General features: G+C 35.0%; 1 protein-coding gene across 1 annotated transcript in view; it reads right to left on the minus strand.

Annotated features, from left to right (window-relative positions):
* The window catches only part of LOC110380744 (uncharacterized protein), a 48737-nt gene extending 34695 nt beyond the window's left edge, over positions 1–14042 (minus strand). Inside the window, exons 1-2 of the mRNA XM_064041623.1 lie at positions 13911–14042; positions 423–1142 (exon numbers count right to left, since the gene is read on the minus strand). Of these exons, the coding sequence (XP_063897693.1) occupies positions 423–684 (262 nt within the window). The 5' untranslated portion in view covers positions 685–1142; positions 13911–14042. The remainder of the gene's footprint in view (positions 1–422; positions 1143–13910) is intronic.
* Between the last annotated feature and the right edge of the window lie 671 nt (positions 14043–14713).

Raw genomic sequence — 14713 nt, forward strand, 5'->3', positions numbered from 1 at the left:
CTTTGCTAATAAAAAGAATGAAAACCTAAATGAGCTTTTTTTAATAAATCGGTAATTGATAGGTTGCGGGTTTGTACGGGAAGTTAAACAGGTCTTTTTGTAGATGATTTTAATAGTGCGTAGACTCAGGAATCTTATTTAATACTATCGAGTCCTGAAAACTCGGAGTTTAAAAGTATTTCTATCAAAAACCATACTGGGTATAAACATTTTAGTTAGAAATCCTATTCTTTGCAAAATATAAGTCTCGCTAATTTGATTTTTCTCTAATTAATAGAGTGACCTTTGATGTTACAAACCTGAGTTGCAAATGTGAGAACATCATCATCAATAAGTAATATAAAAATAATCATCGGTCATTCGTCGGTCCGCTATCATTCTTCAATCTAATTGCTGTTAAACAATATAGCGGAAAAACTCACCTCCACCATTCTGCTGGCACAGATACGGGAACCGCCATATATTGCCGAGTCCCACAGAATATCCAATGATTGACAAGAAGAACTGCAGCTTCCCTGACCACGCTGCGCGGTCTTCGTCAGGGGCCTCGCGTTGTAAAGACCCCCTAGATCCTTGCAGCACGATCGTGACCCCATGAGGCCTCTCGCTACCATCAGCCCTCGCATTTAAAGGCGCCAACTCATGCCCGTTCCTTGGCCCAATAGCTTCAGCCTTTCCCGCCATTTTGAACGTCAAAATCCCTTTTTTATCTATGGTTAGTCAGTTATTTTAGTCGATTTATTTAAATCAATAAGATTTTACTACTTAAAATTATTAATTGTTTTCTTCACTTTTTTGTTATTTTATTGTCTTTTTAACGTTTAAGTTTAACAAGATTATTAGAATGGTTACCTATGAATATGTTCATAATACGCTATTGATGTATTTCGTAGTCGTACGTGAAGTATCGTATGGCGTCTTTTTTTACGAATTCCACTACTTTAAAGTACGTTGTTGTTCTTTGTAGTAGTTTTTGTCGTAATTTTAATGAATCTCTGAACACGTTGACGGTTTCTCTGTGCATATGAGACAGTTATTTTGTCGTCAATATGAATACAACATAACGAAACTGCTGAGTTTGAATTAGAACGGTGCTATTTTATTCTGGACATCTTTGCTGTCTATGGAAGAAGACCAGGCATCTGAAACAATTGAAAATCGTACGTTAAATCCACAATTGCTTTTGAAAAAATACATAAAAAAATCTTTCACAAACTTATGCATATAATAAAGTTATACATACAGGTCAAACCTCGACCTCCTTTTTTTAACTTCGGTTAATAAAACATCGAAAAAAGGAAGAAAAATACCGTAGACAGAATCGTAATATACCTACGCTATTTCATTAGTGCGTGCCTTAAGCCCATCCGAGATGTCGGCTCAACAATATGGACGAGTAGCTCCGTGATAAATGTACCAATTCTACAATCAAGGTTTTACGATCAATACGTTGGTAAAAGGTCTTAAACCTTATTTTTATGTTATGTGACTAGAAAAAATACTCAATTGTTTATTAACATTCCATATGTTATTCGGGACTACGGGAGGACATGTTGTAATCTAAAGATCCTATAGGACACTGCTTATTTAAAATATTTCCTTTCTCGTTCCGCGTTCTGTGAAAACGACTCCGTAGTCTCAGTCATGTAGTAGCCTGTATTGTACCTAACCTTCTTCTCTCACCTTTAAATGAGCTATCTAACACTGAAATATGTTTTCATATCTGTCCAGTAATTAATACCTGAGATTATTAGCATATTCTAACAGCTTCACAATATGAGTATAGATAGTACAGAAATTGTACATCCAGATCTATGAAGCGATAGTCAGGGCATGGTTAATAATCGGGTTCGTCAAAGGACAATTTAAATTGAAGCTTTGTAGATAGATGTCAATTAATGGTAACTATGCTTTCACGTGTATTCGAATAATTGCTTCTAAAACTAGACATTTCTGGCTGTCAAACGATAAGCTTCTAATTTCCATAAAGGTTTCGAGCAGGAAAAGAACTTCTCGCAATCGGGTAAGAAGTAAATGTCGTTTATCAGGATCTACGAGTGAGTAAATCCTATACCTGTACCAAAATTAATCTAAATCGGTTCAACGGTTTTGATTGAAAGCCCGATAGATAAACATACTGACAGACAGAGTTATTTTTTATTTTATGTAAGGAATTTATTTAACTTAGAGAAATAATACTTTTATTAAACGTTATATAATATTTTACTCAAAAAACAGGCGTTCGAACCTCCATAAACACCAATTTCCCATTGTTTTGTATTATAACAGATTTGCATAACCAATACTTTGGTTGTAACGGTTACAGTAAGATTACTAGGAACGTGACCAGCAGCCGAGCACAAGTCTTAAGCTTTGCACGTGCGAGCCGAAACAAGGATTTTGTTTCGAATTATTCCGTTGATTTATCCGATGTATTTTGTAAATATACTTTGTGCTAATATTATACAGCTTGTTCTTCAAACTACTTATCGAGTGAGCTGCAGGTTACAAGCTCTAGGGATAGAGTTTTCTCAAATCCGCCTGACGGCCTCTGAAGAGATTGTTTGTTTGCGTTTATCATGAGCTGCAAGACTGCTTTAAATATTTTACATAATATTCTTTCAGTTAAAGTTTAGATATCCCATCTCCCGAACAAAGCTATTATATCTGGGTACAGACAGAAGTTCTCCCGGAACGCGGGTGTAATCGCTGGCGAAAGCTAGTTTTTAATAAAGCTAGCATTAGTTTTACTTTAGTGTAGTCATGCATAATTTTCCCCAAATATTGCAATTTTTTTTCCATTTTTCTTTCCTTAACATATCATTCAACTAAAAGCTAGTTAAATAAAACCTTCCTTACCTAAACAAATATTCGATAAAATTATTACGGTAGGTAACACTGAAATGGTAACGATAATTAATGTGAAAGGTTATTTACAGCTATTTTGACGTCCCCACCATAGTTATGACTTAGCTACGGACATAATTTATTACTAACCATGGACAGTAGAATGGTCAGAAGTCCCACAATTTTAGCACTTATGAATAGAAATGGGCATTTAGGGACATCGTCAACTCCCGAGCCTTTTCACCCGATGCAGCTAAGTACTAGTGTTTTACAAGAAGCGACTGCCTATCTGACCTCCACAACCCAGTTACCCGGGCAACCACAACAAGGGGTATTCAGGTGTTAGACTGGTGTCAGACTTACTGGCTTCTGACTACCCGTAATGACTGCCAAGAATATTTAATGACAGCCGGGACATATTCTATTCTAATTCTTTATTGCACACTTAACAATACATAATAAAAATAATAAAGACAGTTTATGTACAATGGCGAGCTTAACCCAGAATTGGGTTCTCTTACAGCCAACCTTAAAGCCATGGAGAGATTTGATAGTGGTAGGGTAGATTAAAAAGTGCACAACAAACATTGAAAACTAAGCAAAAATATCAAATAACAATATACTAAACATATATATGTAGTAAAACTACACAATACATAAACATAATACATATAAAATATATATATATATACATACAAATATAAATGTCATTCATGTCGATAAATAGTATTCTTTTACTCGTCTCTTGAATGCACCCAACGATGGGCTTTCGCGTATCGAATGTGGAAGGACATACAGTTTATCGTGCCCTCCAAAACACAATCATTGGTGTTCAAGATATATACTTAGAAAGTACATACAAACTTAGAAGAGTTGCATTGGTACTTGCATGGCTTGGAATCCACACACTCACAAAAATACCCAAAGAAAAAAGGTCCTTGTCTAAAAAATAACAGTGGAACTTCTGCATTCCCTTCCATGATTAACCGGTTCAATCCAGTTTGATCTGATAAAAGCCAGCAGCGAAGTGTGTCAAGGTTACATACGGAAGGGATGTGCCCTCCGTTGGAAGTCGTTTGCATGGGGAGAGGTACGAGGGGTGAGAGCTGAATGCACAGATTTCTATAGAGTATAGAGGCTGGTCTGGTTTGGTTATTATTCGCGATTTTAGCCGACCGTTTAATTGTACGGTAAATAAACTCTTTTGCAAAAAAAACGGGCACCTATGCGAAATCTTAGTTTTAAGGACTTTACGTGTATTTCAAACGGTTTTAATGATTGTAGTATGTTTCTAGCATCAAAAGAGTTAGCTGAGCATGCGTGAGAGTGTATTCTAAATTTGAATTTTGTACAATTGCTAAGAAATTGGTTAAACCTTGTTTCGGACTAATTGCTGGCAGAAAGTTCGTCGGTGTTTTGAAAAGTTTTTGAAGTGATTTTCAGGAAAATGATAATGCAGTTTTAATTAATGATTAATGTACTTTTTTGTTAGATCAAAACATTTTTGAAAAACTATGCGTATTTGATAAAATCTTCACCTGCTCTAAATGGGCTATACTGATGATTGATGGCAATGTTAAGAGTTTCGGTATTTTAGTGTTAAGCGTTGTATTGTTTAGATATTGTACCCACGTATTTTAAAATATCGCTGTATCATAATTAAACACTATTTAGAAGAGTATCAGTACTTTGAGGAACGACAAAACCAATTTAAAGTAAGCAGTGCCGATCACAACCCGTCTCCTATCGGACTTTGACATATAAAAAATACAAAATTTTGGGATAGATGTTAAAATTAACCACATGAAAAATGATGAGGAGGGTTAAAGCTATCTAAAAAGTCAAATTATTGCCTCGTTGAAGCTCTCGATAACTCCATAGGTATCGGGTTACTAAACGACGATTTAGCTGAAAGGGAGTCAAGAATTCAAAATTATTGGCCAAACGTATGTTTCTTAAGAAATGACCAGATAGCCAATTATTGTTATGATTTAAGCAGGAAAGTGCTGCAGATGCCAGAAAATCTCGGTGTAGGCAAGTTTATTTAATAAAATGTCCGTGGGATGAAAACACGCTATTTGAACGCTCAGACTCATAGATCTTCAGAGGTCTACTGAGTTTCCCAAGAGACGAGGTTGTTTAAAAATCAGTGATTACGAGACCTTAAGAGCTCGTGCTCACAGTCTATGCGCTATTTCCTGTATTTTGTAGAATTTCATGACTTTTAAAAATGTCAAAGTCCGATAGGAGACGAGTTGTGAAGGGCACTGCTTACTTTAAATTGGTTTTGTCGTACCTCAACGTACTGATACTCTTCTAAATAGTGTTTATTTATGATAAAGCGATATTTTAAAACACATGGATACAATATCTAAACAATAGAACGCTTTACACTAAAATACCGAAACTCTTAACATTGCCATCAATAATCAGTATAGCCCATTTAGAGCAGGTGAAGATTTTATCAAATACGCATAGTTTTTCAAAAGTGTTTTGATCTAACAAAAAAGTATATTAATCATTAATTAAAACTGCATTACCATTTTCCTGAAAATCACTTCAAAAACTTTTCAAAACACCGACGAACTTTCTGCCAGCAATTAGTCCAAAACAAGGTTTAACCAATTTCTTAGCAATTGTACAAAATTCAAATTTAGAATACACTCTCACGCATGCTCAGCTAACTCTTTTGATGCTAGAAACATACTACAATCATTAAAACCCTTTAAAATACACGTAAAGTCCTTAAAACTAAGATTTCGCATAGGTGCCCGTTTTTTTTGCAAAAGAGTGTATTTTGCGTTTAAAAAGTAATTTTGGCAGGGCAGTAAGTTCTTGTTCGAAATCGGGTGTAGACTGTTTGTAAGGAGTCATGTAAGGGTGAAAATTAAGATCCAGGCACGTCAGTTTTCTTAAAACAACTTTAAGCATGAAATTTCACATTCAATATTCAAACTAAATAAGTAGTTGTTTAAAGAAAAACGGGCGTTTATATGTAGGTATTGTTGATGTGTATTGATGAACTTAAGCCTGAGAAGTGTTACTGAAAAATTGTATATAAAAAAATTACTAACCTAGGAATGAAACTCACGTCCTCATAACGATGGTTAAAAAATAAGTAACATCGAACAAAATAAATAGGTACTATGAATAAACTCATTATTACACTACGAAATACATGTTTGTAAAGACCTTCAACAACAAAAGTTCTATTAAAAAAGTTTTATCGATAAAAGTAGTGATCGGGTTAGAAAGTAGATTTCAACTTTACCTACCTCATTCATTTTTTTGATGTTTATGATTACGATAATGTATCATAAATAAATCATTTTAGGTGTGTATAAGTATTGTTAATCAATTCAAAATTGATTACGCTTTGAATACATAATATATTTTTTCTTGATGACAAACGCAGCTTAATTTTTACCCAAAAACGCGGTAGAGTAACTTCTTCGGAATCTACATAACATATGACAATTAAAATAAGCTATATACGTATATCGCATGAACGCTAATAAATTGCGAAAACTGATATTTCTAAAGAAAAATTACTTTCCGAATAATTTTATTGAACTTTCTTCAGTAAAAATTCTTTAGGATCCGCGTGCTAGATTTATTTGACCCGCCTCCAATATCACGCTCGACTATAAACGAATCAGAATCGAGTCACGTTATCGAGAAGACGATATCGATTTCATTCAATCGTGAACCATTTTGAAATCGCTGCAATAACGGGAAAATATCTAGATAGGTCACTTATCGAGGAAGGCTGTTTTTTAACCGGATGCGCAAAGGAAGTTTATTCCTCGGATTGCGGGTGAAACCGCTGACGGAAGCTAGTTTATAGTAATATGATAAAGAGGCAATATTTTTTTTATTTTTGTTTGTATCTTAAAAAACTGCGTACCTAACTAATGAACCGATTTGAAAATTTCTTTCACTATTGGTATGCGACACTATCGCTTGAGATACATAAGCTAATTTTATCTGTGTTCAAAAAGAAGTTACTCGGTACGCGGGTGAAACCGCAGAAAAACAGCTACTAAGACTATAAAGAAAAATAAATCACAAATCTGGACAAAAATCTCGGATAGTATGGTAAAAAACAAATACAGAACATCCGAATTCACAACCTTTTCCTTTTTTTGGGAAGTCGGTTAAAAACAGCAGAGTACACATTAATATCATTGGCTGTATAATGCTATCGATCTGTGCCGACCCACTGACCGCTATTGTGTTTGACAGCTGCCTTATGTGTCATGTCCGGGGAAGGTTGGGATAAGGAGGCTTTAACTAAATGTCATTGTGGTAAAAACACGGGATTGGATGTTTTTGTAGGCTGTCCTTTGCAGTATCTGTTTCACTAGATACTTACTAAACTATTTTTAATAAGTTTCTTAAATGAAATTATTTTAAATACTAAGTGTACCTACATACTACATAGGTATTATAGTAATGTATGATAGTTTCTTATATAAACTAAATATTAAAATAGCTTTAAAAATAACTATACGTATAAATATTTAGTATATAGTTCATTAGTTTGTTTTTGCTATGGAAGCTCCGAAACTAGTGAACTGATTTAAAGTTCGCGAGAATAGGGCAGTCATAGAAACTCTTTGGCTTTGTGACCCCTACCTATTACCCTAAAGTTGCTATATAGGTATATATTTTTTTAAATTTTAAACGCAGAAGTGTATAATTTCTATATTTACCGTCTAAATTAGGGCTTAGATCGCTTCAAAAATATCGGACTAATCAATTTCACACTAAGTGGGTCGTGAACGTGATCTTTTGGTTTTTCGCCAACGATGGTACCTCAAAATGTTAAGTCTAGATCGATACAAGAGTAGGCACCTATATGTTTACTAAAATTATAAAGCGGAAGATTATTTTGCTAACGCGCTAATCTTAAATACTACTGATCTGATGTTAAATACATAGATATCTTTATCGAGAAAAGCTATCGAGTGCTTTTTATTAGGGTTCTGTACCTAAAGGGTAAAACGGGACCCTATTGTTTTCGGTCCTCTGTCCGTCCGTCCGTCTGTCACCAGGCTGTATCTCATGAACCGTGATAGTTAGAGAGTTGAAATTTTTACAGATGATGTAAGTATTTCTGTTGCCGCTATAATAACAAATACTGAAAACTAGAATAAAATAAATATTTCACAGGTACAACCGACGGCAGAAGCTAGTTATATTTTACAATCCCCCACGAGTTTCTGTGTGCCAGGTGTGTTTCCGAACACATTTCACAATCCCCTTTCCCTCCACTTTCGAATACCGGCTATTTGAAAATGGAACGTTGAAAGGGAACTAGTTTTATTGTGATCAGCAAAAGCATTTTTTTTCTGTATTGATTGTTTTGCAAAAGAATTTGTTTGAGCAAATAAATGACAAATCTAGGTCATAATTCACGTTTTTTCACGTTATTAAGTGATCTGAATCTGTTCAGGTGTTCTCTGGAACGACACGTTCCGTTAAAATAGATTTTCATATTAGTTAGATCAGAAAAGCAACGTTTTCATCCGGGTGCGTGAAGGAAGAATTTCAAAATTTCAGGCAAAAGCTTACTTAATAAAATTGTCTTCATGCGTCCGTTGGACCGGCTGGAACATTGAAATAGATAAAATTCCTGGCAGTTGCATGTCAATTGTCATCCCTTCTTTCACAACACAAGTAAAACCGCAGAACAACAGCTACTTAGTTTTAAAAACAAAAATACAAATAAAACCGACCAGCTGTTAACACAACAACGTTGTTACTTTGTTCACCATTTTACAAACTTGTATGGAAAATCCGAGAAAACTTCGCTCTTAGCGGGAACTTTTGCAATTTCACACTTTTCATAAGAGATTGAAGCTATAATCGGTATTGTATACAACTTTGTGTAGCTGGGTAATGTGGGAGGAGAACTTTTTAGTCTTTAAAGGTAGCCGGTGCGAGAATATTCTAGAATGAGTTCGTTAGTGCTTCTATTCTGTGGCAATTGTAGATATGTAATTGCTTATTGTACTATGTAGGTGATTGGATTTATATATTTTTGTGTGTTTTATGTCTTAATTTCCAATGGTTGATAGTGTTAATTTAATGTTTCTATCTCCTATTGCAATATGACTTTGCCGTCAAAAGCACATGTCGGTGAAACTTTTACTAAGTGATAAACTAATGTACTCTATCAATAGTAAGATTTTTAATATGAAATAGTAACAAAAAAAGTAGTCATTCTGTAAAAAAATGCAATTACTTTCTATCGTAAAAATCTCCCCCTGATATTAAGACAAACAACAGAAAAAAATGTCTACTGTCCACAGTGTGTTTTTGCCATAAATTCAATGCCAATAAATTCATTTAAATTTTAACGACTGTCATTTGAAAAACGTGGTAGGTAACTAACTACAAAAAAAAGTGTTCAAAACAAACCTTCTAAATTTAAAATAAAGCAAATTGCAATAAATAGACAAGACACGCGATATTATAGCTAGTACCACCATAGTCTATGGTACCGAACACTCGCTACCTACTTGCACCCTGACATTCTGGCCGGTAAAAATGCTAAGTTATGGTACATACAGTCATACAAGGTTATTCTGAGTAAGCTATGGGTAGTAAGTACACTTAAGGATGTTCAAACTTGGCTAGTTTCAAGGATTTTTATGTTACTATGTGTGCCTAGTTATTTATGTGTGCTTGTGTTTAAAGCACTGTTTTAGTATTTTTGGTACATATAGTGGTGAGACTGGAAGCTGACTCATACATATAGGGAGAGTCCTATGATTTGACCGGCATCCAGGCGAGGCAGCAGTCTTTGGAATTGATTAAAAATAGCCCATGTGCCTGTCTTGAGTCTTATGAAAACTATACAACCAAACAAAATATAACTTTATAACCTATTATAAATTATAAAGTGGGTCTTGATGAAATGACAATGTGGGTTTTACTTTTAGAAACTTTGACGAAGCAGTCCGAAGCCTGGAAGTCGGTGATTGATACACCCGTGCATCGCAGAGCACGGGTGTATCACAGAGTATGAGAGTGAAGGAATACAGTGTGCACCTGCATCTGCACAAATGATTGTGCACTATTTGTCTTGCGCAATTGGCTAATCTTTTTGTATGAGGATAGCCGAAGAAATCGGCTAGGAGGACATCATCATCATATATATGTGATACACACCTATTGTTTATCTATTGTGTCTGCTGGACACTGAAGTGGTTGAACCCGTATTTACAATACTATCAAGTTATCAAGTTTGGATATCAAAGCTAACTATGTTTGTCGGGTCATCACGTTTAACGAGGGCGCGTGTCTGCCGCGGAAACTTTACGCTGATGTCACTGTCAGTTGCGTCATCACGGTTTGGGACCCACCCTTGAGATACCTTTGTAATTTGGTGTTGTAAATTGTTTATGTATTAGTTATTATAAATTGATATATACTGGACGATATACTGATATTTACCTACACCTATGTACATGGGTATGTACCCTAAAGAGCTCTGAAAGTGCTGAAACGTTGTTTCGCTGTTGGCCTATCCCCAAGTAACGTAGGCCATGCACGTTTTGTCTGTGTAAGGGAAGAAGTTTCTTCGTGACGCGGGTGAAACCGCGGGAATACAGCTCGTCTAATTACAAATGCGGACGATTTTATTTCCTAACGCACTAATCTCAGGAACTACTGGATCAATTTATAAAACTCTTTTAGTGTTAGAGAGCCCATTTTTCCACTATCTATCCGGGCTCGCTAAATCTCAAAACGGGGCAAAACTGTGAACTCATGTCCCTAAGTTTAACTCTATTTTCTAACTCTCCTACTACGGGTCTGCTGGAAGAGATTTCTGTAGAAATAAGCAGTACCATTTGCACTATTTTATGTTACTTCCTCTTCTTTCGTGTGTCTTTACTGTGTACATAAATGGTTAAATAAATAAAATAAATAAATAAGTAAGTTTATTGTAATATGTGTACCTTGTATATATGTATGTACATATATACCTAGTAAACTATTGTCTACCAGTATAACGGATATACAATGTTACGTCTGCACCTGAACATTGATCTAGAATTCACCTGCAAGGCTGAAACCTTGACTGGGCATTACCGGACGCCATTTGCAAATGGAGCGTTCACATTGAAAACTGAACTTTAAATGCGAGGAAATCAATTTAAGTTAGTTTTCAGGACGTCGTCGGTTAATCTATAGGAAACAGCTTGTTTATAATAGTTTTAACATGTATAGATTTGATATTGTAACATTGTAAATAGGTACATGCATTACCTACAATTTTTTAAACTAATTAAAACAATGTTTTTTATTGCGCTACACCTATAATTTTTTTGCGTATTGTATAACAAAAATCCTTTTAAACTCAAAAATGATCAATGATGCCAAAAAATCGTCCTTATAGGTATCCAGCGCTTTCGCAATACCGAATTCTGTCCATGCGTTAAAACATCTATCACATCATATGATCGCGCCCGTGTTTCAGCCAGTATACCTAATACTTTGATAGTATTAAACTGGGAAGGTAAGTATTATAGTTGTCAAATGTTTAAGCACGCGGTTGTCGCGGCTACACGCGCCAATAGGAAAAAGAAAATGCTCTACTTTGAAAAAAAAAATACAATAACATTGACTTTAACAATATCAATAAGACCTCACGACCTTCGTTTTACTACTATGATCGATCAAATTCAGTTATCCTCATCTCGTAGCCGCAATCCATCATTTTATTTGAAGCTAAGATGTGTAGAACATCTATCATACTAGGATATCTAGTGTGAGGCAATTTTATTCAATAGGAATTGTTTGTTCGTAGCTTATCTTTTATCTTTTGCTAGAGACGTAATAATACTGCGGGGGTGTGTGATTGTTGGTATGTTACGATAGTTACTTTTTACACGACAAAATAGGGACATACTATAGTGCGCGAGCATTTGCGCAGACATAGTTGCACCTCTATTCCTTCACTCTTTTAGCCCGATGGGACGGCAATCCGACGCGATAGGAGAGAGTAGGGGTAAGAACGACATTAACGTGCTCTGCGAATCCCAATTTCACATTCATAATGTCACATGTTGATTAACTTACTTTTTAAGTATATCTTGAATACCAATGACTGTGTTTCGAAGGGCACATTTAACCGTAGGTCCCGACTGTCATTGAACATCTTCAGCAGTCGTTACAGGTAGTAAGTCTGACAACCAGTCTTACTAATGAGTATTGCTTTGCCCGGGTTGAGGAGGTGAGATAGGCAGTCGCTCCTTGTAAAACACTGGTACTCAGCTGCATCCAGTTATACTGAAGCCGACCCCAACATAATTATGAAAAGGCTCGGCAGATGACATCACATGTTAATTAATGCAATTATGCAGTAAATTAGCGAGGCGTATCAACTGGAATCATGGCTATTTCAGCTCCACAGCGCGTAGGCTTCACACAATCAGTGGTCATTGTGTCAGGTGCTATTTATAAAGCCATTGTTTCACGCCCTTGATTTTCTGCTAATCTTTTTGCGGTTTAAATTGGATTTTTGATGCATTTTCTGATTAATAGGTAATGTGAGTTCCTGAATTAAGTTTTTCTAGTTTTTTTAAATGGGCGGGCATTTATAAATAAGTTTTCTATACGTAGGTACGTAATTATAGAGCTGAAGAGTTGGTTTGGTTGCTTGAACGCGCTAATCTCAGGAACTACTGGTCCGATTTGAAAGATTATTTCAGTGTTAGGTAGCCCATTTATTGAGTTAGGCTATAGGCTACTGTTAATCCGGGTTCGTGCACACGTTCCCACGGGATGCGGGTGAATTGCTGACAGAAGCTATTATGGGACAATGATGCAAAATAGCTTCTTACTGACTGTACCTGTAATTACCTTTTGTTGAAGATGATTTAACGGCAAAAATGTTTCATTTTGATTTGTAAATAAATACGGTAGGTACGTACGGTAAAAACAGTCTTAAAGGAAAATTGATTATATTTTATACATGTATACGATCGATCTGAATCTAAATACATTTTAGATATACAAACATAGGCAAACGAAGACTTTTGTTACTTTATACGGAGTTTTAAGAACTAATTCGAGATGCTTTTTATTTTACTTATAACAAAAAAAAGTGAAGTAGGTACGCCTACACAAAATATCATAATATTTTCATATTGATTTACAAACACATAATCATACATTTAAGTAAAGGCACGCTCGAGAAAACAAAGAATATAACCCGAATAATATAACCCGAATAGTTTCCGTGAAGGAATTTTTATATTGGATCAGTAATTTCAGATGCCTACACAACTAAATACCTACTTATGACAAAAATATTCACTCTTTAAATACATAAAGGCACAGAAATACGAAAGCATTGATAAATTTAAGACTTGCATGTTTCTTTACACACACAAATATTTTGAGTTTTTTTCAAACTTTTTGCAAAAAAATCTTGAAAATTTTGAAAAATGTAATTCTCAATCTCCTTTCATAGGTGCACCTGAATAAGCCACGTGCAATATTCACGTGAGCCAACCTTCCTGACCTTCCCCATGGCTCCTATGCGCATCCCCTTCCTCCCCCCCTCCCGCATACCCCTCCCCGCCCGCAATCAATAAATACACCTTCCAACATGTGGACTACAACCTATTTATTTATAACCTCTTTTCTATTAGGCTGAATAGTCTTACATTTGCATAAAAAAGAACAGCTTAAAAAAAGAACGTGCGTTTTTTTTGTCGTTGGTTCTTTTTTTAAAGAGGTTGGTTTTGTTCTTGATTATGTTTACATAACATAAAAATGTTTATTCTGTAAATAATTATTTTTGCAGTAATTTTCAGTACCTGAATCATATAATTTTCATGTAGTGGGAGCATGCCAATTTATTGAATGCGGAACGGTGTTGGGCATTCAAAATTGCGTGAGCTATTTAGATTTTAGATAAACACTTCTTTTTTATTGCGATTTTTCAGAGGCGGAAGTAATAGCTATAAACATACACGTTCCTAATTAAATTAAACTTACGTAAAATTTTATAAATAGGTATTCAATAAAAAGTGGAAACTTACAAAATTTAAACTTCACGCTAAATCACTGAACGAACTCTTTTTTAAATAAAAAACAAAAATAAATAATAAATAAATGAGATTATTTCCGTATTTTTTTTCCGAAATTCCTTTTTTCAGAAAGGTTCGCGGCGCGCGCACTTATGCGTCGGGCGATCTCCACTGACTGCCGACATCGACAATGTACTAGAGATGGGACACTTTAGTTTAAGGATATCGATATTTTTTGCTGTTTTCAGCAACCATCGTAATAGCGTATAATTTATTATTATTCTTTTGAAAAAAACTTTTTTGGCACGTTAAAAAATTCGCGTACTTAGCCGTAAGTTATGCAAATTCATAATCGTAGTTGTTAAGAGATTTTCCGTGAAATTTTAGCGTAAAATTATTTTTTGCTCTATCATCATGACAATCGGTGGCAATGAATTCCTTTTTTTTAATATTCATGTTATTTAATTTAAATACATTTTTGTCTAAAAAGTTAAGGCATTTCATTATACGCTAACCTACGTTGTAAGTATACCTACGTTGTTAAAAAATTCGGCAATATCCATCTACATTGTGCAATGCGAATGTACAAGAAGAACACTATGATTGTATTAATAGACCGCTTGAGGTACCGGCACCTGACCTCTGGCGCTATATCTTAATTACTAATAACGGCTCGCCTCGTGGCTCTAGGACACACTACCTTGTTAATTTTCATTAAAAAAAAAACGAGTAATTGCAATGACAAGTGGTACAAGTGTTTAGGCAAGTTTGAGATTGATCGAAAAATCTTAATGAATTCGAATGGAACCTATAAA

The sequence above is a fragment of the Helicoverpa armigera genome, chromosome 25 (genome assembly GCF_030705265.1).
Source record: "Helicoverpa armigera isolate CAAS_96S chromosome 25, ASM3070526v1, whole genome shotgun sequence".
Taxonomy (NCBI): Eukaryota; Metazoa; Arthropoda; class Insecta; order Lepidoptera; family Noctuidae; genus Helicoverpa; species Helicoverpa armigera.